Source organism: Grampus griseus, assembly GCF_964374135.1.
Source record: "Grampus griseus genome assembly, chromosome: 5".
In the NCBI taxonomy this organism is placed as follows: domain Eukaryota; kingdom Metazoa; phylum Chordata; class Mammalia; order Artiodactyla; family Delphinidae; genus Grampus; species Grampus griseus.
Genome location: NC_138998.1, coordinates 129,524,220 through 129,549,259, shown reverse-complemented (window position 1 = coordinate 129,549,259; position 25,040 = coordinate 129,524,220). Strand labels below are relative to the sequence as shown.

General features: G+C 35.2%; 1 protein-coding gene across 1 annotated transcript; it reads left to right on the top strand.

Moving 5' to 3' along the window:
- Positions 1-1,830: 1,830 nt before the first annotated feature.
- LOC309823207 (uncharacterized protein) lies at positions 1,831-24,787 on the top strand (the record flags this gene model as incomplete). Its single annotated transcript, XM_082655349.1, has 3 exons — positions 1,831-2,010; positions 15,041-15,249; positions 24,691-24,787. The coding sequence occupies 3 exons, from the start codon at positions 1,831-1,833 to the stop codon at positions 24,785-24,787; spliced, it is 486 nt and encodes a 161-aa protein (XP_082511475.1).
- Positions 24,788-25,040: the final 253 nt, after the last annotated feature.

Genomic DNA, 25,040 nt, shown 5'->3' with positions numbered 1-25,040 from the left:
ACTCACTGAGAATGAAAATTGAGCTTATCAACTCTTTCTAGTTCAGAATGAGAAATCATGAAACAGTATTTGGATAAAAGACACATGGCAAATGGATTATGGCATACCGAGTCATATTGTGGCTTCAAAAGGTAGCTTGCTAAGGTGCAGTCAGAGAGTTGCACAGATTGTGGTAGCCATGATAGTAAATGTAATTTACTTATACTTTATTTATTAGTTCTATAAACAATTCTTAATTCCATACTCTGTTGTTTAGAATTGAAAACATCCATTTGAAGAAATTAATCTTCGATAAAATACTTGGAAATCTTACAAAAGTTCAACTACATGTTCAAGACCGTGTAAAATAAATAACTTTTTACTGACCCAAGTCAAGAGTCAGGTGCTACATGGAGATTAATCCAGTATAGGGTCAACCTTGGACCTCATTGACTAACTCAGTGAAATTAGCAGAGGAACTCCATGAAGTCCAAGACGAAAGTCCTCACATATATTTCTTGTTTCTTGGTTCTGTGTTATTTTGACATTGTGTTCTCATTTTCAAAAATTTGAAGATATTTTCAATATTAAGATACTACTTTAACATTCAGAAGGAACTAAGAGTTTGTTGTATGTTTTAAAAGATAAGACCTTAATGAACAATTAACAGATTAGTAGTGAGTGGTAAGAAATTGCCTGAAGATGAATGGGTATAGGACACACATCTAAACAAACGGAAAGATATTACGGTAAATATAAAGAAGAGATAGAAAGAAAGACATTTATTGGAATAGCAAGTGGAAGACTGGGGTAGGGGGAAACATTGTCAACTTTAAAAATTTACCTGGTTGTTCCTCGTGAGTATTGAGAGGAAGGGAAGAAGAATGAGAGCTAAAGTGAGAATGAAAATAGAGATCATATATGGATAACTGAAGAAGGGTAAAGAAAGGGAGAAATAAGCTGGCTTGTGCAAAAACATAGACGCAGATGCAATCTGCAATTTTAGTAGGACTTTGAATAGAACCAATTATGGAGGAAGGTTTTAGGATTTGAAATGAAAATTGAACTGCTACTCCGATAAGCCAGCTAAAAGCTGGATTTTGTGCCCTCAATTTCTGAAATTAATTGTTCCATGTTTTGCAACCAAAAGGTTCTGAAGATGGTCTGTAAAGCCAAAAATTATGAAGGTTATTATGAGTTAAATGTTAAAAATCAACATATGCCTTTTTTTTAAAAAAATAAAATGTTTTCATATATTCTAAATAGAGGCACTTTCTTCAGTCCTCACCCCATAAGTTTGCTTTCTAAAAAATATAGATTTAACGTCTGTAAATTGAACAAATATCTGTGACTTTAGTTGGATATGGAGTTATTCATTCAGGAGATGACAGAACAGAGGAAATGTTTAATTATAAAGGAAATGCCATCAAATGTAAATGGTGTAGTATACCTGATAATAAACAATTCAGCTTAGAGTTTGGAATGCACAAATTTTGAAGAGTCAGACATTTCTTCCCATAAAATCAAAGCAACAGGCTCAAGGACATCTTAAATAAGAAGCTAAGTAACCTGAAATATTTTAATGAGAATGAGGACCTCTCTCTGTGTCAGGAGACAGCAGATTAATGAGTTATAACATTACAGGTAATATGCAGAATGACACATAGGAAGGCTATACAAGTAATATGTAGAATGACACATGATTTATCACATGCTCTAACCAGGGTATATAAGCTTCCCTCTACACATGTTGAGATCCACACTCAAGATCTTGTCTTGAACAGCAAACAAACCTCACCACCCCTGACACCATGATCTACTACAGCAAATACTATAGCCATAGCCTGAGCAATGGCTATAGTGGCTTTGGTGGACTGGGGTATAGCTATGTTTGTGGATGTGGCAGCTTCTGCAGACTGGGCTATGTCTGTGGCTTCAGAGGCTATGGCTATGACTCTGGTTATAGAAGCTTTGGATATGGCTGCCATCGCTACCCATTCTTCTATGGATGACATGGATTTTCTAGCTTCTGTTGAAATCCTTCCCCAGGAGCCCAATATTTGAGGCCATAAAAGAATTATCTAAGTCTGACTAAAATAACTATACCAAGCAAGATCAAGACCAGGACCAAGCCAAGATCAAAAGTATTTAGTGTCTAAGATTTTAGGAATATTTATCATTTCATAATTGTTTGCTTCATGTTTCTTGTTGTCTCTTATTCATGCTTTCTTAACTGTGGGATTTATCTAATCCTTTTGCAATAAATTTTCCTAAGTTAAGACAGCATACATGGCTGTTATTTTTTTATTTAACTCACAATATCAATATGATTATTTGTAATTGCACCTAATTGACAATGAAAAAAATAAACTACTCCATGAAGAGCTAAGGTAATAGGAGATCTTACATTCACCCATATGGCTAGATAGATACACATAAACCATAACCCTCAGTTGAAATAAAGATCTTTTTCTCTGAATGCTAAACCAGATCTTATTCAATGCTTTTATTTAGATAACATTGGTATTTAAAACCAGCACTGAAATATCAACTTTATATATTTTCATATTTAAAGTGAAGCTAACATGAAGAATAAGTGTTCTTCTGTTTTGTCCAAAATTGATATTTATTTAGCTCTTTCAGTGATAAGAAAGCATGATGATAGAATAAAACTTCTCTCTAAATATACATTGAAAAATGAACTTCTTTTTGTGAATCTCTATCATGTTTTCCTCATGGTCTGCCATGGTGTGACATGACATTGTTCTTCAGTATTATCAGCACATTGAAATATTTTGCACTTCATCAGGGAAACTTAAAAATCACTGTCATTCCTTGGGAATGACATTTGATCAGGACATATTTTACATTTGGTAGTGTATATAGGTCCTTTTTTTAAAATCTGTATTGAGGTTATGGCTGACCTGAAGCTTTATACATTCTAGCAAGTGTCTTAAAATGCTGACCGTCAAAAAGTGGGTCACTTCTTGTTAGTACTTCAAATAAATATTTGACCGTGAAAAACACATAACAAAATGTCAGCATTTTGCCAAAAATATGTTATATATTTAGGTAGTGAAATAAAAGTGAATATCTTTTGTTTGAGTTATTAAATTCAATAAAACCAAGGCAATAATATAATGACAGAATTGTGAAGCTGGCTGGGGCACTGTAAAACTTAACAAAACAGCATCTTAGATGGGAAAGTACCTCCAAAAAGTAAAATGAATTGCTAATGATCAAAAATGGCATGAGCAGGACAGACTAAGACGAGAACCAGTTTTACTGAATACTAGACAGTCTGCTTCACCATGCTTCCTATCTCATTCCTTGAGCACTTCCCTTTTAAGTGCTATCAAATAAAACATCTTGAAAGTTCTGGCCATGTGTCTTTGAAGAGATAAATTATCACAGCTGGTAGACCACCTCTATTTATTTTGATTTGCAAATATTCTGACACAGAATGTTGAACTACCAATTTCTTTTTTTTTTAAACATCTTTATTGGAATATAATTGTTTTACAATTGTGTGTTAGTTTCTGCTTTACAACAAAGTGAATCAGTTATACATATACATGTCCCCATACCTCTCCCCTCTTGCATCTCTCTCCCTCCCACCCTCCTTATCCCACCCCTCTAGGTGGTCACAAAGCATGGAGCTTATCTCCCTGTGCTATGCGTCTGCTTCCCACTAGCTATCTATTTTACATTTGGTAGTTGTATATATGTCCTTGACACTCTCTCACTTTGTCCCAGCTTACACTTCCACCTCTCCCTTCCCCCTCTCTGTAACCTCAAATCCACTCTCTAGTAGGTCTGCGTCTTTATTCCCGTCTTGCCAATAGGTCCTTCATGACCATTTTTTATTTTTTTTTTAGATTCCATATATATGTGTTAGCATACAGTATTTGTTTTTCTCTTTCTGACTTACTTCACTCTGTATGACAGTCTCTAGGTCCAACAACCTCACTACAAGTAACTCAATTTCATTCTTTTTATGGCTGACTAATATTCCACTGTATATATATGCCACATCTTCTTTATCCATTCATCTGTCAATGGACACTTAGGTAGCTTCCATGTCCTGGATGTTGTAAATAGAGCTGCAATGAACATTTTGGTACATGACTCTTTTTGAATTATGCTTTTCTCAGGGTATATGCCCAGTAGTGGGATTGCTGGGTCGTATGATAGTTCTATTTTAGTTTTTTAAGGAACCTTCATACTGTTCTCCATAGTGGCTTTATCAACTTACATTCCCACCAACAGTGCAAGAGGGTACCCTTTTCTCCACACCCCCTCCAGCATTTATAGTCTGTAGAGTTTTTGATGATGGCCATTCTGACCGGTGTGAGATGATATCTCACTGTAGTTTTGATTTGCATTTCTCTAATGATTAATGATGTTGAGCATTCTTTCATGTGTTTGTTGGCAGTCTGTATATCTTCTTTGGAAGGTCTTATAAGGTCTTCTGTCCATTTTTGGATTGGGTTGTTTGCTTTTTTGTTATTGAGTTGCATGAGCTGCTTGTAAATTTTGGAGATTAATCCTTTGTCGGTTGCTTCATTTGCAAATATTTTCTCCCATTCTGAGGGTTGTCTTTTGGTCTTGTTTATGGTTTCCTTTGCTGTGCAAAAGCTTTGAAGTTTCATTAGGTCTAATTTGTTTATTTTTTTTTTCCATTTCTCTACAAGGTGGATCAAAAAGGATCTTGTTGTGATTTATGTCATAGAGTGTTCTGCCTATGTTTTCCTCCAAGAGTTTGATGGTGTCTGGCCTTACATTTAGGTCTTTAATCCATTTTGAGTTTACTTTTGTGTATGGTGTTAAGGAGTGCTCTAATTTCATTATTTTACATGTAGCTATCCAGTTTTCCCAGCACCACTTATTGAAGAGGCTGTCTTTTCTCCATTGTATATTCTTGCCTCCTTTATCAAAGATAAGGTGACCATATGTACGTGGGTTTATCTCTGGGCTTTCTATCCTGTTCCATTGATCTAAATTTCTGTTTTTGTGCCAGTACCATACCGTCTTGATTACTGTAGCTTTGTAGTATTGTCTGAAGTCAGGGAGCCTGATTCCTCCAGCTCCATTTTTCTTTCTCAAGATTGCTTTTGCTATTCAGGGTCTTTTGTGTTTCCATACATATTTTGAAAATTTTTGTTCTAGTTCTGTGATAAATGCCAGTGGTAGTTTGATAGAGATTGCCTTGAATCTGTAGATTGCTTTGGGTAGTAGAGTCATTTTCACAATGTTGATTCTTCCAAACAAAGAACATGGTATATCTCTCCATCTATTTGTATCAACTTTAATTTATTTCATCAGTATCTTGTAATTTTCTGCATACAGGTGTTTTGTCTCCTTAGGTAGGTTTTATTTCGAGATATTTTATTCTTTTTGTTGCAATGGTTAATCGAGTGTTTTCTTAATTTCACTTTCAGATTTTTCATCATTAGTGCATAGTAATGCAAGAGATTTCTGGGCATTAATTTTGTATCCTGCTACTTTATCAAATTCTCTGTTTAGCTCTAGTAGTTTTCTGGTAGCATCTTTAGGATTCTCTATTTATAGTATCATGTCATCTGCAAACAGGGACAGATTTACTTCTTCTTTTCCAATTTGGTTTCCTTTTATTTCTTTTTCTTCTCTGATTGTTGTGGCTAAAACTTCCAAAACTATGTTGAATAATAGTGGTGAGAGTGGGCAACCTTGTCTTGTTCCTGACCTTAGTGGACATAGTTTCAGTTTTTCACCATTGAGGATGATGTTGGCTGTGGGTTTGTCATATATGGCCTTTATTATGTTGAGGAAAGTTCCCTCTATGCCTACTTTCTGGAGGAATTTTATCATAAATGAGTGTTGCATTTTGCCGAACGCTTTCACTGCATCTATTGAGATGATCATATGTTTTTCCTCCTTCAATTTATTAATATGGTGTATCAAATTTATTGATTTGCCTATATTGAAGAATCCTTGCATTCCTGGGATAAAACCCACTTGATCATAGCATATGATCCTTTTAATGTGCTGTTGGATTCTGTTTGCTAGTATTTTGTTGAGGATTTTTGCATCTATGTTCATCAGTGATATTGGCCTGTAGTCTTCTTTCTTTGTAACATCTTTGTCTGGTTTTGGTATCAGGTTGATGGTGGCCTCGTAGAATGAGTTTCAGAGTGTTCCTCCTTCTGCTATTGTTCGGAGGAGTTTGAGAAGGATAGGTGTTAGTTCTTCTCTAAATGTTTGATGGAATTCGCCTGTGAGGCCATCTGGTCCTGGGCTTTTGTTTGTTGGAAGATTTTTAATCTCAGTTTCAATTTCATTGCTTGTGATTGGTCTGTTCATATTTTCTATTTCTTCCTGGTTTAGTCTCAGAAGGTTGTGCATTTCTAAGAATTTATCCATTTCTTCCAGGCTGTCCATTTTATTGGCATAGAGTTTCTTGTAGTAATCTCTCATGATCCTTTGTATTTCTGCAGTGTCAGTTGTTACTTCTCCTTTTTCATTTCTAATTCTATTGAATTGAGTCTTCTTCCTTTTTTTCTTGATAAGTCTGGCTAATGGTTTATCAATTTTGTTTATCTTCTTAAAGAACAAGCTTTTGGTTTTATTGATCTTTGCTATTCTTTCCTTCATTTCTTTTTCATTTATTTCTGATATGGTCTTTATGATTTCTTTTGTTCTGCTAACTTTGGGGTTCTTTTGCTCTTCTTTCTCTAATTGATTTAGTTGTAAGGTTAGGTTGTTTATTTGAGATGTTTCTTGTTTCTTAAGGTAGGATTGTATTGCTGTAAACTTCCTTCTTAGAACTGCTTTTGCCACATCCCATAGGTTTTGGGTTGTTTGGTTTTCATTGCCATTTTTTTCTAAGTATTTTTTGATTTCCTCTTTGATTTCTTCAGTTATCTCTGGTTATTAAGTAGTGTGTTGTTTAGCCTCCATGTGTTTGTATTTCTTACATATTTATTTTTACTATAATTGATATCTTGTCTTATAACATTGCAGTCAGAAATGATACTTGATACAATTTCAACTTTCTTAAATTTACCAAGGCTTGATTTGTGACCCAAGACAGGACCTATCCTGGAGAATGTTCCATGAGCACTTGAGAGGAATGTGTATTCTGTTGTTTTTGGATGGCATGTCTTATAAATATCAATTAAGTCCATCTTGTTTAATGTATCATTTAAAGCTTGTGTTTCCTTATTTATTTTCATTTTGGATGATCTGTCCATTGGTGAAAGTGGGGTGTTAAACTCCCCTATAATGATTGTGTTACTGTATTTCCCCTTTTATGACTGTTAGTATTTGCCTTATGTATTGAGGTGCTCCTATATTGGCTTCATAAATATTTACAATTGTTATATCTTCTTCTTGGATTGATCCCTCGATCATTATGTAGTGTCCTTCTTTGACTCTTGTAATAGTTTTTGTTTTAATGTCTATTTTGTCTGATATGAGAATTGCTACTCCAGCTTTCTTTTGATTTCCATTTGCATGGAATATCTTTTTCCATCCCCTCACTTTCAGTCTGTATGTGTCCCTAGGTCTGTAGTGGGTCTCTTGTAGACAGCATATATATGGGTCTTGTTTTTGTATCCACTCAGCCAGTCTATGTCTTTTGGCTGGAGCCTTTTATCCATTTACATTTAAGGTAATTATCTATATGTATATCCCTACTACCAGTTTCTTAACTGTTTTGGGTTTATTATTGTAGGTCTTTTCCTTCTCTTGTGTTTCTTGCCTAGAGAAATTCCCTTAACATTTTCTGTAAAGCTGGTTTGGCGGTGCTGAATTCTCTTAGCTTTTGCATGTCTGTAAAGCTTTTAATTTCTCCGTCAAATCTGAATGAGATCTTGCTGGGTAGAGTAATCTTGGTTGTAGATTTTTCTACTTCATCACCTTAAATATGTCCTGCCAGTCCCTTCTGGCTTGCAGAGTTTCTGCTGAAAGATCAGCTGTTAACCTTATGGAGATTTCTTTATGTGTTATTTGTTGTTTTTCCCTTGCTGCTTTTAATATTTTTTCTTTGTATATAATTTTTGATACCGTGATTAATATGTGTCTTGGCATGTTTCTCCTTGGATTTATCCTGTATGGGACTCTCTGTGCTTCCTGGACTTGATTAACTATTTCCTTTCCCATATTAGGGAAGTTTTCAACTATAATCTCTTCAAATATTTACTCAGTCCCTTTCATTTTCTCTTCTTCTTCTGGGACCCCTATAATTCGAATGTTGGTGTGTTTAATATTGTCCCAGAGGTCTCTGAGACTGTCCTCAATTCTTTTCATTCTCTATTCTGCTCTGCAGTAGTTATTTCCACTATTTTACCTTCCAGGTCACTTATGCATTCTTCTGCCTCAGCTATTGTGCTATTGATTCCTTCTAGAGAATTTTAAATTTCATTTATTTTGTTGTTCATCACTGTTTGTTTGCTCTTTAGTTCTTCTAGGTCCTTGTTAAACTATTCTTCTATTTTCTGCATTCTATTTCCAAGATATTGGATCATCTTTACTATCATTATTCTGAATTCTTTTTCAGGTAGACTGACTATTTCTTCTTCATTTGTTAGGTCTGGTGGGTTTTTGCCTTCCTCCTTCATTTGCCATGTGATTTTCTGTCTTCTCATTTTGCTTAACTTACTGTGTTTGGGGTCTCCTTTTCGCAGGCTGCAGGTTCATAGTTTCCATTATTTTTGGTGTCTGTCCCTAGTGGCTAAGGTTGGTTCAATGGGTTGTGTAGGCTTCCTGGTGGAGGGGACTAGTGCCTGTGTTCTGGTGGATGAGGTTGGATCTTGTCTTTCTGGTGGGCAGGTCCACATCTGGTGGTATGTTTTGGGGTGTCTGTGGCCTTATTGTGATTTTAGGCAGCCTCTGTGCTAATGGATGAGGTTGTGTTCCTGTCTTGCTAGTTGTTTGGCATATGGTGTCCAGCACTGTACCTTGCTGGTTGTTGAGTGGAGTTGGGTCTTGGCAACTCCAACTCTCAACTCCAAGGTCGTTGAGATGGAGATGTCTGGGAGAGTTTTGCCATTTGATATTACGTGGATCTGGTAGGTCTCTTGTGGATCAGTTTCCTGAACTTGGCTCTCCCACCTCAGTGGCACAGCCCTGATGCCTGGCTGGAGCACCAAGAGCCTGTCCTCCACATGGCTCAGAATAAAAGGGAGGAAAAGGGCTTCCCTGGTGGTGCAGTGGTTGAGAGTCCGCCTGCCAATAGAGGGGACACAGGTTCGTGCCCCAGTCTGGGAAGATCCCACATGCTGTGAAGTGGCTGGGCCAGGGAGCCATGGCCACTGAGCCTGTGTGTCCGGAGCCTGTGCTCCACAACAGGAGAGGCCACAACATTGAGAGGCCCACGTACGACACACACACAAAAACAAAACAAAACAAAACAAAAAAATGGAGAAAAAAGAAAGAAAGAAGAAGATAAAATAAAATAAGTTATTGAAATAAAAAATAATTTTTAAGAAAAAATATTTTGTAAGTAATAAAAAACAAACAAACAAAAAAAACGGACAGACAGAACCCTAGGACAAATGTTAAAAGCAAAGCTATACAGACAAAATCACACAACGAAGCATACACATACACGCTCACAAAAAGAGTAAAAGGAAGAAAAAATATATATCATTGCACCCAAAGTCCACCTCCTCAATTTGGGATGTTTCGTTGTGTATTCAGGTATTCCACAGATGCAGGGCACATCAGGTTGATTGTGGAGATTTAATCCGCTGCTCCTGAGGCTGCTGGGAGAGTTTCCCTTTCTCTTCTTTGTTCCCACAGCTCCTGGGATTCAGCTTTGGATTTGGTCCTCGTCTCTGTATGTAGGTCGCCTGAGGGCGTCTGTTCTTTGCTAAGACAGGACGGGGTTAAAGGAGCAGCTGATTCGGGGGCTCTGGCTCACTCAAGCCAGGGGGAGGGAGGGGTACTGATGCCGGGCGAGCCTGCGGTGGCAGAGGCCAGCGTGACGTTGCACCAGCCTGAGGCGTGCCATGCGTTCTCCTGGGGAAGTTGTCCCTGGATTCCGGGACCCTGGCAGTGGTGGGCTGCACAGGCTCCCCGGAAGGGAGGTGTGGACAGTGACCTGTGCTCGCACACAGGCTTCTTGGTGGCTGCAGCAGCAGCCTTAGTGTCTCATGCCCATCTCTGTGGTCCGTGCTGTTAGCCGCGGCTCGTGCCCTTATGTGGAACTCCTTTAAGCAGCGCTCTTAATCCCCTCTCCTCGTGCACCAGGAAACAAAGAGGGAAGTAAACGTCTCTTACCTCTGTGGCAGTTCCAAACCTTTTCCTGGACTCCCTGCTGGCTAGCTGTGGCACACTAACCCTTTCAGGCTGTGTTCACACCGCCAGTCCTCTCCCTGGGATCCGACCTCTGAAGCCCAAGCCTCAGCTCCCAGCCCCCTCCTGCCCCAGCAGGTGAGCAGACAAGCCTCTCGGGCTGGTGGGTGTTGGTTGGTACCCATCCTCTGTGCAGAAATCTCTCCGCTTTGCCCTCTGCACCCCTGTTGCTGTGTTCTCCTTCACAGCTCCGAAGCTTTCCTCCTCTGCCACCCACAGTCTCCGCCCGCAAAGGGGCTTCCTAGTGTGTGGAAACCTTTCCTTCTTCACGGCTCCCTCCCCGAGGTGCAGGTCCCATCCCTATTCTTTTGTCTCTGTTTATTCTTTTTTCTTTTTCCTTACCCAGGTATGTGGGGAGTTTCTTGCCTTTGGGGAGGTCTGAGGTCTTCTGCCTGCATTCAGTAGGTGTTCTGTAAGAGTTGTTCCACATGTAGATGTATTTCTGGTGTATCTGTGGGGAGGAAGGTGATCTCTACATCTTACTCTTCCGCCATCTTGAAGCTCCTCCTCCGAACTATCAATTTCTAATTGAGCTTCTTTGTAAAAATAGGTTCTAGTAAATAGTGTTAAAGCCAACTCTACTTTTAAAAAATTATTATAATGCATTTGAAAAGCTTAGACTTGTTTACTGCACATATGGATGGATTTACTCAGCAAGATCATATCCTTTTAGTCAATTCAGGAGAGGAATCGTAGCTTCAAAGTAAATAGGTCAGGGTAGATATATTTCAGTGTCACCATTGGAGGATGGTAATCTTCAGTTTGACTGAATAAAACATAATTTCATACGAAAATACTTTACCCCCTAACTGGACAATAGAATCATAGTCTAAAGAAAGACTTTATGTAGCTAAAGAAAAACTATAATCAGTATAATTATTTGGAGAAACTGCTTAGCATTCTTAGTGTAATGCAGCTTTATTATTATACCTCTTACTGGTACATTATATTGATTTGTGTTGGAATTAACAGAAGAGCTCCAAAATCTTCTTTTAGGGAAAAGCTGTTACTGGTCCGGAGAAAATGCATCACAGGACCATCAGCACCACAACTGAGGGAAGATATGGCAGAATTAAATGGTCAGCATGTGACATCATTAAACCTGTTTGAGTTATTTCTGATTTTATGGCTTCCTGTTGACTTAATGAGAATGAAATATTGAAATTAACAACTGTCTTTTAATGTAGGATGAACAATAAAAAATGGAACAAGTTCTGAAGAGAGAAGACAAAGGAATTAAAAAATAAGAGGTGAGGTAGCCAAGAGTTTTTTAAGACAAAAAAGCATTAAACATAAAATTTAAAAATTAATAAACTGGACTCATTCTATTAAGAAATTCTGTTCATACATAGACATCACTTTAAAGTGCAAAAACAAGCCACATATATAGAGAAAATACTTTTAAAACAAATTTGACAAAATACTTTTACCCAAGTACTCTACAAATCAATACTAAAATATTACAAACTCAATTAAAAATAAACAAAATAATTGAACAGCCACTTCCAAAAGCTTATCTAGCTGATCAATAAATGTACATAATGGTCCCTAGTGTTATTACTCATCAGGTAAAAGCCAAATTAAAACAATGCTCAGCTACTACTACTTTCCCACAAGAATGATCAAAATTAAATAGTCTGAAAATAGCAAGTGTTCTCAAAGATTTAGAGCAAGTGGAGCTCTCTTACATTGTTGGTGGGACTGTAAACCTGAAAATCATTTTGGAAAACTATTGATAAGATCTAAAAAAACTGCTGTCAAAATCTAGAACGATGGTTATCTCTAGACAGTGAGGACAAAAAAAAAGGAGCATAGAGACACTTTAGGCATTAGGGCATGCTTAGTATGGGTAGTGTATGCCTATTTATAAGAATTCATCAAATTTTACACTGAAATTTTTATATAATATATAATTCATTATTATGCTTTAAAAAAAACCCAGTGCAAATAAAATGATGCTTATATGTTCCTCTAAATTCAGAAAGCCATTTGAGCTTATTCCTCCTTTAAATCTTTATTGTTTAGATGCCATCACAGAGTTACCCATGCCTGTCAGAAGCGTGATGCTTAATTTTAAAGACCTTAGAATTCATTCATCCTTTCAACACATATTTGTTGTGTTCTTATTACATGGTAGCTATTAAGAGAGGTAAATAAATCCAGTTGGGAGAATTCATCATTTGAAAATTACTTAAAAGACTAAAAGAACCTGAACAATACATTTGATGTTATATAAAGTTCACATGAACTTAAGGACTAGAGCCAAATGTTAAACGCAAAACTAGATAAATTTAACCAGGTTTGGGATAAGCTTCAGCTATAAGTGACTAACTTTAGAGTCAGCTGAGGGACTTTTGCTCTCAATTGTCTTTTTCCACCCCTTATCTTTTAACATAACATCTACAATTTGGAGATGCTGAAGACATTTCCAATGTTAATGGTATCTTATTGAATTTGATAGAGACCTTGGATTTGTATTATTTTTTTAACATCAGAAACCTTAACAAACATTTAATATCTTAGTGAGACTAGTATGGTGTTTCCTGAGAATAAGGGGACCAAAAAAATAAATAAATAAATAAATAAAGCACAGAAAAACAAAGGGAATAAAAGGGAAAACAGTTTTCATAAAAGTAAAGATACAAGAAGAAGGAAAAGGAAGAGATTAACTAAGAAACTATAGACTGAGTGAAAATTGATGGGTGCCAGAGAGAAATTTTATGTACATCACAATTTTACCTAGCCACCATAGCCTAATGGCTAATTGGAGGACAGAGCCTAGATGATATGTAAAAAGAGATAGTAACGTATATGTTAGAATGGCTAAAATTTAAAGCACTAAAAACAATTAATGCTGGCTTGATTGTGGAGCAACAGAAACTATCATTCATTGCTGATGGGAATGAAAAATGGTACAGCAACTTTGGAAGACAGTCTGGCAGTTTTTCACAAAGCTAAAAATGGTCTTATGGGAAAGATTCGGTAATCATTTTCCCTGGTGTTTACTCAAATGGCTTGAAAATTTATGTCCACACAAAAACCTGAACAGAGATGTTTATAGAAGTTTTATTCCTATTTGCCAAAGCTTGGAAGTAATCAAGATGTCCTTCAAGAGGTGAATGGATAAATAAATTGTGGTACATCCGGACAATGGAATATTATTCAGGGATAAAAAGAAATGAGCTATCAAGCCACAGAAGGATAAGAAGGAATCATAAAGGCTTATTGCTAAGTGAAAGAAGTCAATGTGAAAAGGCAAAATACTGTATGATTCCACTATGACATTCTGGAAAAGAAAAAACTATGAAGACAGTCAGAAGATTAGTATTTGCAGGAGTTTGGAAGGAGGGAGGGAAGAATAGAGGGGGCAAAGGGGATTTTTAGGGCAGTGAAACTATTCTGTATGGTACTGTAATAGAGGTTAATGACATTATGCATTTGTCAAAACCCACAGAACAGTACAACACAGAGTGAACACTAATCTAAACTACAGATTTTAATTATTAATGTATTAATATTGGTGTGTATGTGTGTGTATAAGGGGTGGCATATAGGAATTCTGTATTTCCTGCTCAATTAATCTGAAAACTTAAAACTATTCTTCAAATAAAATTTCTTAATTAAAAAAAGGATATTGTATAAGATAGATATATGGGTGAATAAACAGGAGGAAATGGTGAATGTAAAGACAGGGAGGAATATGTACACTTTGGAGGCAACTTGGATAGATGACATGCCAGACAATAGGGTCAGGATTTGAGAAAATAACTTTTAATATGCTTTTAAAGCTACTTTTGAAATAAATTTTTGATTACAGTGATTTGCCATCAGTTTCTGAACAATTTTATCCCATGGTTGTCAAAGCCCATAGAAGGGTACAACACAAAGAATGAAGAGTAAACTATGGATTTTAATTAATAATTATGTCATTATTGGCTCATCAACATAAAAAGCAAAAATGTTTTTTTATTTTTTAAAGTAGCATGAAAAGTAAAAAGTATGTCAGTTATGATGGTCAATGTTCTAAAACTAAATAAAAAGTAGATTTATTTTTCTAAAGTTCCTTACTAGTGTTCACAACAGTCAAACTGGTTCTTTCCAGCTCTCAAATGTTTCTGTTTTCTTATTTCTGAAATAAATAAATAATTCAGTTTTGGGACAGAGGAAAATATGCTTTAAAAGGATATTATTGATTACAGAACTTTGACCAATTTCTTTGGTTTAATTTTCTTAAGTGAAGTACCTAAAGAAAACCAGAGATGATGAAATATTTAATTGAAAACCACAACACGATCAAACCTGATTGGTATGCCTGGCTATGAAGAATAGTATTTGGGGTCTGATATGTCTAGACTTTGAAGATACAGCATTCCTTCTTATAAAGTGGTTCAATAACTTTTTTCACCTGCTTTCTTGAGGTATAATTGACAAATATAATTGTGTATATTTAAAGTGTGCCAAGTGATGATTTAATAAAGTGATGCAATAACTTTTAAGAGACACCCTAACTAGGTAACAAAGTGATCCCAAATATTTTAATGAGTGTGAGGCCTTCTCCCTGTGTCAGAGGACAAAGAATTAATGAGTTATTCCAAGTATATATATAATGTAAACATGACATAAAAGGAGGGTATACACATGATTTATCACATGCTCTGACCAGGGTATATAAGCATATTTCTACACATGCTGGCATTCATACTCAGGTTCTTGCTTTGAATAGCAAACCAAACTCACCACCCCTGACACCAAGAGCCATTACAGCAACAATTACGGAGGCCTGGGCTATGGCTATGGAGGCTTTGGTGGTCTGGGCTATGGCTACGGTTGTGGATGTGGCAGCTTCCGCAGACTGGGCTATGGCTGTGGCTTCAGAGGCTATGGATATGGCTCTGGTTATGGAAGTTTTGGATATGGCTGCCATCACTACCCATCATTCTGTGGAAGATAGATTTGGATTTTCTAGCTTCCACTGAAATCTTACTCTAGGAACCCTATATCTGAAATTACAGGGGGCTTTCCAAATCTGATCTAAAAAATTGGACCACAAAGATCATACTGGAGTTATCTGCACAGAAGTATCTAGCTTCTCATAATTTTGGACAATTTTTCAGTACACTCCTATACCTCCACCATAATCCTAGACTCCTCTAATATTTTTTTAAAGCTAACTGGATTATCTGCTTACCTTTCAGTAAAACATTAAATTTGAAAACAAAATATGTTTTTTGTCTTGTTCATGAAACTCAATTATATGGAAGTGATGATGGTTCCATTCTACTCAATTGTCAGTAAGGGATGGTATCTCCTTGTCTTAGAATCATTTTTTTTCCATATACCTCACAAATATCCATACAGATAGAAAGACTGATATAAAGACTAATTCTAGACTAACATGAAAAGATTTTTTCAAAACTGTTAGTGATTTAATATTTTTACATCTCTTGCTTTTTTTAGATAGTATTCAGATTTAAGTCAACAACAAAAAGCAATGCCGATTTAACATATCTATATATTTATTTATCAAATACATGTGTTTTATTTAACTTAACTCACATTTCTCAATTCAGTACAAATGCATAATGAATCCTTCCATTTATTCAAAATCTATTTGGCTTTTTATTGTAAATGCAAATACATGGTAATAGATCAAACCATCACTAGGCTATGAAAGTGAACCACCTTTCCAAATTTTTTATATTTAGTATAATCCACCCTGTGTATCATAGTCTTCTACACATTATTTTCTTTGATATTTTCATCAAGCAGCTGATCTATAAGTAAATAATGAATTAGAGTAACGTTTTTCATATGAGGTCATTTAACTGAAAACATTTTAACTAAGACTTTTCTGTTAGCTTTCCTATATTCTTACTGAATCTTCATGACTTGACATGGTATTCTTCTTTACTACCATCATTATATTGGCCATTTTTTCAACCTAAGAAGGGAAAAAAACAACAAGACATAATCGTGAACTAATTTATTTTTTAGCTTAAGCTGATAACAAGCACAGCTATATCCAAAGAGCTTTCCTATAAATCTGAATTTCAGTTAAATCTGAATTTCCCCTTATAAAAATGGACAGGAGGGGACATTTCATTGGTGAAATAAGAAAAATATGTAAGCAAATACCAATTTTTTCCTAAACTAAAATGATATATTCAGGTAATATAAAATTAAGATTTTTTATTGAGGTATACTTGACATAACATTCTACCAGTTTCAGGTAAACAACATAATGATTCAATATTTGTATACAATATTTGTATACACCACAATAATTCTAGTTAGGATCCATCACCACACACAGTTTCATTTTCTTTTCCTGTGATAAGAACTTTTAACATTGCTCTCTTAGTAACTTTCAAATATGCGATATAGTATTATTAACTATAATGACTATGCTGTACATTATATCACCGTGATTTACTTAGTTTGTAACTAAAAGTTTGCAGCTTTTGACCTCCTTCACTCATTTTGCCCACTCCCAACCCCCTCACTCTGGCAACCACCAATCTATTCTCTGTATCTATGAGGGGATATTTTGTTTAAACTGGTCAAATATATTTGATTCAGTCAGATAGCAGCATCATAAACAAACATTAAATGTCAGCAGTGCTTTGTACTGCATTTCTCAGCTTAAAAAAATCTCAGAAAAGTAATTGGCTTCTATAGAATTATATATTAGCTCTAGTGATAGCATCAGGACCAAGGCCAAGATCTTCCGAATCTAGGTGCCAGAATGCAGCTGCCTTCTTCAGTGTATTTTCCCCATTCATACAAGCAAATGGAGTATCTTGAAAGCTTTGCTCAGCTTCCATGAACTTAGCTGAATTTATGGGGGATGTGAAAGAGGATTCACCTTCTTAGATAGAATTACCATTTTTATAACATTTTATTCTTATAGAACATATAAAAAATAAAACTCAATTTCAATGTTAGCTTTATCTAGATTTCACCTATATCTATATCTATTATATTTATACATGTATACCTATATTTATACAAGATCAAAGTCTTCATTTGAAAGGTACATATTTAACCTACATAAAGAGAAATTTGCTCAGGCATAGTTATCACCTATCCTTTCAATCAATTCAGTCTGGGTGTTGTAGAGTCTCAGTGTACAGAGCAGTTGAGATAGAATTGTGTGGCTCCATTTTGCACACTTAATGAGGTAATAGTTCCACAGTCTATGGACATGCCTTATAGGTCTAAAAATAAAAATAGCCATCAACGTCATTAGACTGGGAAACAATCTAGTGTGCATGATACTCCTAGTGAAATACATTATCATATTTTATTACATCCTATTTTATGATTTAATTAATTATGTCTAAGAAACACATTTTGAATTCATGGTAGAAGTGCCCTTAGCTTCCTAATAAAAGCTACAATTTGGCCAGTGGAAGAATATATTTTCATCATTTAGCACATCAACACAGGATCTGAGCTTCACAATCAACTGATTGTCTTCTTGTAGAAAGCTCCCAAAAAGATTAACAAAGAATTGTGCAAGTCTTTGAGTCCACTGAACTAACAACAACAACAAAAAAAAACACAAAAAAATCTCAAAAGAAATAAACATTTTTCAGTTTTCAAAGATAATTAGTATCTAAAGGATATTATAATTGTTTTATTTTTTAACCCAGAAAAAAGTCAATAAAAAATATTTGGCTCATATATTTCACAGCATTGTTTCACAATTTTTTGTTCTTAATTATATATTGACATAATATTATTTTCTTTGAAAATACACAAATAAGTCATGGTATATTCCATTATTGAGATTTTTTAAAAATTTGTAAAATCTATTGGATTTTATCTCGTGTGAGCATAGCTATTTTCATTGGAAATAAGAACATAAATTAGCCCTCATCACAGACAATCTAGCAAATTTACTTAATCATTCATGGGATTCTTAAACTTGTTAGATTTATTTGTGATCATTTGGCTTCAAAATGACTCACTGAGGAAAAAAGATAGTTTTTGCCAACTATTTTCTTTTTCAGAATAAAAAATAAAGATGGAATAACGTTTGCTAAAGGAAAAAACAGGATTTAACAGTAGGATTAATTATTCCTTTGAGTTAAATATTCCTTTAAAACCTGAAAGCTATTTGAGTCCATAATTCAACTTAGAGAATTATTACAAGTTGTGTGTCATGCAGAATTTATTTTTTCATTAATTCAACAAATATTTTTTGTTTGGAAAAACAGTAAACAAATCCAGTTAGGGAAATGTATTATCAAAAATGTTATAAAAACACTAACTAAAAGATATTTGCAGGGAGTTCCCTGGTGGGCTAGTGGTTAGGATTCTGGGCTTTCACTGCTCGGGCCCGGTTTCAACCTTTAGTCAGGGAACTGAGATCCTGCAAGCTGTGCAGCAGGATAAAAAAAAAAAAAGACATTTGCACTCCCATGTTCACTGCAGCATTATTTACAATAGCCCAAGTATAGAATCAACCTAAGAGACAAGTGATGGATAAATGGATAAAGAAAATGTGTTACATATATATGTGTGTCCAAGATATGGGCACATCTAGTGGGGCTTAAACTTGGAATGGGTTTACTATCTTCACAGAGCAAACTGAGAAACAGCAGAAGACTGGCCCACTACTTCATATACCTGATTCCTGTCTCAGTCATTTCATCACTGCACATTCATTTTTGGAGATTTCAAGGCAAGAGGATTTTAAGAAGCCCTGTTAAAAAATATTGTATGATTTTAAGAGCATACAAAATATATATATATATATCTTAAATTTAAAACCTTAATGAATAAGTAACTATGAAAAACAAATTTGCTGATTACCTGAGAAAAAGTAAGGGTCTGGTATACACAGAATTGGAAAAGAAAAATTTAAGAGCAAAATTATTATGATAAAATTAGAGACGTGAGTAGAGGGATAAAATATTGATTGGAAAAAGTGGGTAAGAACAAAAGACCTAGCTGGTGCAAGCATGTATTGGGAATGAACGTAGAATGAGATTTAAAGAGATGTTTAATAAGAGAATGTTATATGGATTATAAAGAAGCATAGAGAAGAGAAGAAAAATGGTAACTGTGTAGCATAGAGCCAAGATCATCTGCATTTTTAGATCATATTTTGGGTATTGTCCATTCTGGAAAAGTGGGTAATTTTGTAAAGGGAATATTTTTTAATGGTTTTCAGACTGGTTTTGAAAGTGAGTTTGTCTTGTGTGTGTATATATATATGATATATATGTATATGTATATATATTTTATATGTATATACAAATGGGAAATAAATTTGATATTTATTTGGAGAATTTTATAGATTTAAAAACTTTAATCTTGGGCTTCCCTGGTGGCGCAGTGGTTGAGAGTCCGCCTGCCGATGCAGGGGACATGGGTTCGTGCCCTGGTCTGGGAAGATCCCACATGCCACGGAGCGGCTGGGCCCGTGAGCCATGGCCGCTGAGCCTGCACGTCCGGAGCCTGTGCTCCGCAACAGGAGAGGCCACAACAGTGAGAGGCCCGCGTACTGCAAAAAAACAAAAAACTTCAATCTTGATCAGCGTATTTAAATCTAGGTGGAATTAATACACAACAATCCAAAAAATGCTATGAAAATGAGAAAATATTTAATGAGAAAACTCCATCAAATATGAATGATGTAATATGCTTAGTAATGAAGAATTCTATTCAGGGAAGTTTTATTTTGTGACTTTGAAAACAGATTATTTTTTTCTCATTAAAAAAGACTGTAATGAGTTCAAGGGCCTTTTGACCAGGCAGCTAACCAAGCTCAAATATTTTAATGAGTGTGTGCCTTTCCTTGTGTCAGCAAACAGATGAACAATTTGCCTCAAGTAAATGAATAATCTGGAATGATACAAAAGAATGGCCACATGTTTTACCACATGTTCTGACCAGGGTATATAAGCATCCCTCTATACATGCTGATGTTCACACTTAGGTTCTTGCTTTGAACAGCAAACCAAACTCACCACCCCTGACAGGAACTACTATGGAGGCCTGGGCTGTGGCTATGGAGGCTTCAGTGGTCTGGGCTATGGCTATGGCTGTGGATGTGGCAGCTTCTGCAGGTTGGGCTATGGTTGTGGCTTCAGAGACTACGGACATGGCTCTGGTTATAGAAGCTTCAGATCTGGCTGCCATTGTGGTCCGTTGTGCTATGGAGGTTATGGATTATCTAGCTTCTACTGAACTATGGCCCTAGTAACCCAGTACCTGCTACCATGAGTGGATTTGACACAACATTATTCAGTCAATGAATTGAGATTACCCTAGACCTATTTAGCAAGAGAAACAAGAATTTCAGAGAATTTATTATTTATAAGCATGTCTGCCTTATGTCTTCTGGCATCTGTTAGCTTGGGCACTAACAGATGATGTATGTTGACTACCAATAAATGACCTAATTTGAAATAGAAAATATAGCTCTTTGGGGTTCATTTAACTCAGTTATGTGTACATACCTATATGTATTTTTGCTATTTGTCAATTATAAATACAAGGATTATCTCATTTAATTTTTTTTTATAAAAACAAGTCATGTTAGACACACCTATTTATAGTTGCTAGCCATCCATATTATTAAAACTGTAGTCAGAGCATACTTGCATTTCACAAATATTATAATCCATATTTCTAAATTTTTAGAGAATGTAAGCTCTGCTTTTCTGTGAATCTTTGAATTATATGTTATCTTCCTTTATTCATAATCTGCTTTCATCTAGTTTGTTATGCATGTAAGATAAGACTGACTTAAATTACTTAAAAGTCATTGACAAATTGGATAATAAAAATGTGAACTTGGACATGCAACTCACCTCATTTATTCTTTTATGGGAACACTGTCCTTCATCTTCATCATCATTACTACACTGAAGTATTTGTAATCCAGTAAGAACAATAAATGAACGGAAATATCATCAAGGAGCAAAACATTGTTTACCTTCAACTGACCAAAATTACCATTCAATATTTTTTTTTAATTTATATAAAGACGAATTTCAGTCAAACATTATCTCTTCAAAAACAATCATTTTATTGCAACATAAGAAATAAGGAATAGAATAGGTAAAATACAAGATTTCCTAACTAGTTTTCCTAAAACTGAATGATATCTTCAGGTAATGATATAAACCAAATAATATTTGGTATAAACTGGGCAAATATAACTTTAAAAAAGGACTAAAATTAAATCATAGAGTTAAAAAACTGAAAGGGATGTTAGAACTCTATAATGCAGCCTCATAATCTTGCAGGCAGGGTATCTCAGAATAAATGATTTTCCCTTGAAAATTAGTGGTAAGACTAGGGTCTGAACCCTGTTGTCCTGAGTCCCAGGACAACTATACTATGTTGACTCTCTCTTTATGTATTTTCTCTTTGAATGTTGTCAAATAGACCATTTAAAATGTTCTGTTCATGGTTACAAGAAGAGCTAAATTATGACAACTGATTTTTGAAGATTGGTCCCTTTACCTTGATTAACACCTGTGCTTCTTTAACATTTTTATTGTTCTGAGATAGAGATTGCACTTATAATTTTCTAGTCTATCTGCTGTTGAATGTAACTAAACAATGAGCAATGTTAAAACTCAAGTCTAAGTAAAAACAAGACACAACAAAACAAAAAACCCATGACTTCTTCTTTTAGTCATTGCTACCTAAAAGTTGTATGTAGCTTCACAGTGGGCTGAGCAGGAGAAATAAAGACAAGTTACTCTACTGAAGGATCAGACTATGTACTTTGACCCAGGAGGACAAAATTTCTATTTTCCTTTCATTTGGTTAATAACTCTAGGGACAGTATCCATGGAGCTGACAAGGAGTAAATAATCAATACAATCAAACAATATTATTATTGTTGCTGACATTCTTAGTATAATCAATATTATCATAATTCTGTGCTAAGATTGCATTGATACATGTCTTAGGTGAGAGAAAAATATTTTGAATTTATAACAAAAGACTTCTTTACTTCCAGGGAAAGTGTGAGAACATTTTTCACTCCATGAACAGAAACTTAGGTCATGAGTTAAAACTTTAAAAAATATAATGACAATCCAAATCTGCTTTTGATCCACTGATTGGACAGAAAAATAATAACTCCCCAAAGAAATTTCCAACATGACTTTTTCTCTTGTGCATGTGGAGGAAAAAAATACAGATTTGTTCCATATTTTTCAAACTGTTTTTTCTTGCTTTTGCAACTAATGGACATTTATGAAATATGCATACCTTTGTCACATGTTTTCTTTTTTGAAAACACATTTAGCATTATTGTTATTGAAGATTTTCATTTGTATCCCATATTCTTTCCATATATAAAGTAGAGACAGTCTTATACATTTAGAAAAATAGCTCTTAATCATGGTCTCATGCTCTGACAGAGTTACTCAAGAAGAATGTGAAATCCTTAATGTTATGTAATTTATTCATATTTGTAAATTATTCATTAAAAATAAAAAGATTCTTATTTTCAATTCGCTGATTTTCTGAAATGAGGAATAAAAATGGAATAAAGTAGGGTTAGAGTAGTATGGAGTTTAAATCCTTATACTGGATTAAATGCTAGTCTGTAACCAGAAAGCCTGTTGGAACTCATGTCAAACTTAAAATATTTCTAGAATAGCCAGTGAATTGCTCAGGTTATGATATGCATGTTCCTTGTTTTAATATTAAAGTCTTATAATTCTTTAAAAAATAACTGTTGCTATGCTTTATTTAGATACTAGGGTCAGCTTAGTGAACAAACCTGTCAAAAAATATGTCATCCAAATATTACTTATAGATCTTAGCAAAAGTTTAGCAGTATGGTTATAGTCATATAAGACATGTTTTGTGAGTCTCAAGTTTCAAGATATGGGCACACTTACTTAGGGCTTATTCAGGTATGGGATCAACTTTGGGTATTAGTAACTACCTCTCTGGGCTGAGGTGAGGAACTCTGTGAATATCAGGCCAAACATTTCCAAAGAGTGTCTCCTTATTCTCTGTCCATTTTTACAATTATGCTGCATATTTAGATAATTTAAGTATTCCATATTGTACAAGTCCTTTTAAAATTCAGATGATTTTAGGAGTTGAAATATGTTTTAAACAAGTATCAATATCTTATAGAAGGGTCTAGTTGATATTTTAGAAAAGACTAGTAACAAAAAATTGGCACAGACTAGGTAAAGAGAAGACAAAGGCAAATGTAATATATTGCCTATGAGATCTAGATGGAAGGAATGCAGTGTTGATTTGAGTATGTAGGTTAGAGCCCAAACCATTTTTCTCTATTCACACTTTTACCTGGATGCATAATGAATCATGGAGGGAGGAAGTTGGATGATGTTCAAAATGGAATTCGAAAAAGATGTAAAGTACATGGATAAATGATGAAGAGTAGAGAAAGAGAGAAAATGTGTGGAGGTGAGTATAATCTGCATTTGGAGCAGCAGTGAGACTAGAACTTATTCTGGGGAAACTGTTCAGGATATTAAAAAAAAATAACTGTGCATGAAGGTTTTTCACAAGATGGAGTTTTGATCACTGTGATAGTCTCTCCATTTCTGAGTCCAATTCTGCTAGTTTTTAAGCCAAAACAAGTATGCTGGTGTGTAAAACCAAAAATAAATCTATCATAGTACATGGTCAAAGTTCTAAAACTCTAGAAATCAAGTGAGCTTTTGTTGTCGCTTTCTGGTATACACAGCAAGCGAACCAAATCTTTCTGGAATTAGAATATTCTTTTATCTTCTGAAGAAAGGTGCATCCTTTGTGTCTCATGCTGCAAAATATGTGTGCCTTTTGACAAAATTGATCAATTTAAATGTCTTGATATTTCCTAGAATCAGTTATGACAACCCTCAAATGCCTGTGATGAGAAGATAACTAGAAATTCAACAACATTTAATATAATTGATGTTAAGTGACTGGTGATAAAGAATTCAATTTAAGGTTTGGTATGCCTATATTTTAAAGAAAGAGCAATTCATTTTAAGAAAATTAATGCACCTATCTCAGGAACAACCTAACTAGGGAGCCAAGCTGGTTAACACATTCTTAACGAATATGGTCAGAGCATCATAGATTTAGGAGTTTTCTTAGGCAAGTATAATTCATGAATGAAACCAAAGGATGGGCACCTGTTTTATCACATTCTCTGACCAGGGTATATAAGCCTCCCTGTAAAGATGTTGACATTCACACTCTATGTCTTGCATGGAACAGCAAACTAACTCACCACCTCTGATACCATGAGTCATTACAGCAACTATATGGAGGCTTGGGCTTCAGCTATGGAGGCTTTGTTGGCCTGGGCCATGACCATGGCTGTGGACATGGAAGCTTCCGAAGACTGGGCCATGGCTGTGGCTTCAGAGGCTATGGATATGGCTCTGGTTATGGAAGCTACAGTTACAGCTGCTGTCACCATCCATCGTGCTACGGAGGATATGGATTCCTTAGTTTTTACTAAAGAAAATGGAAATTGGATGCAGAGGGAAAACCTCCAAATTTGTTTGGTCCTATTTTGTGCTTTCATCCCCAAAACATCCACCCTATTTTATCCAGGATCAATTAATAGCATTTATCAATGGTTACAGTGCCCTTATGAATATTTGGTGACTTTTTACCTCTAAAGCTGCCATCTAAATGCATAGTCAATAGGTATCACCATTCTAGTTTGATATCCTCATTTTGGTTTACTCTTCTTGCCACCATTACCATGA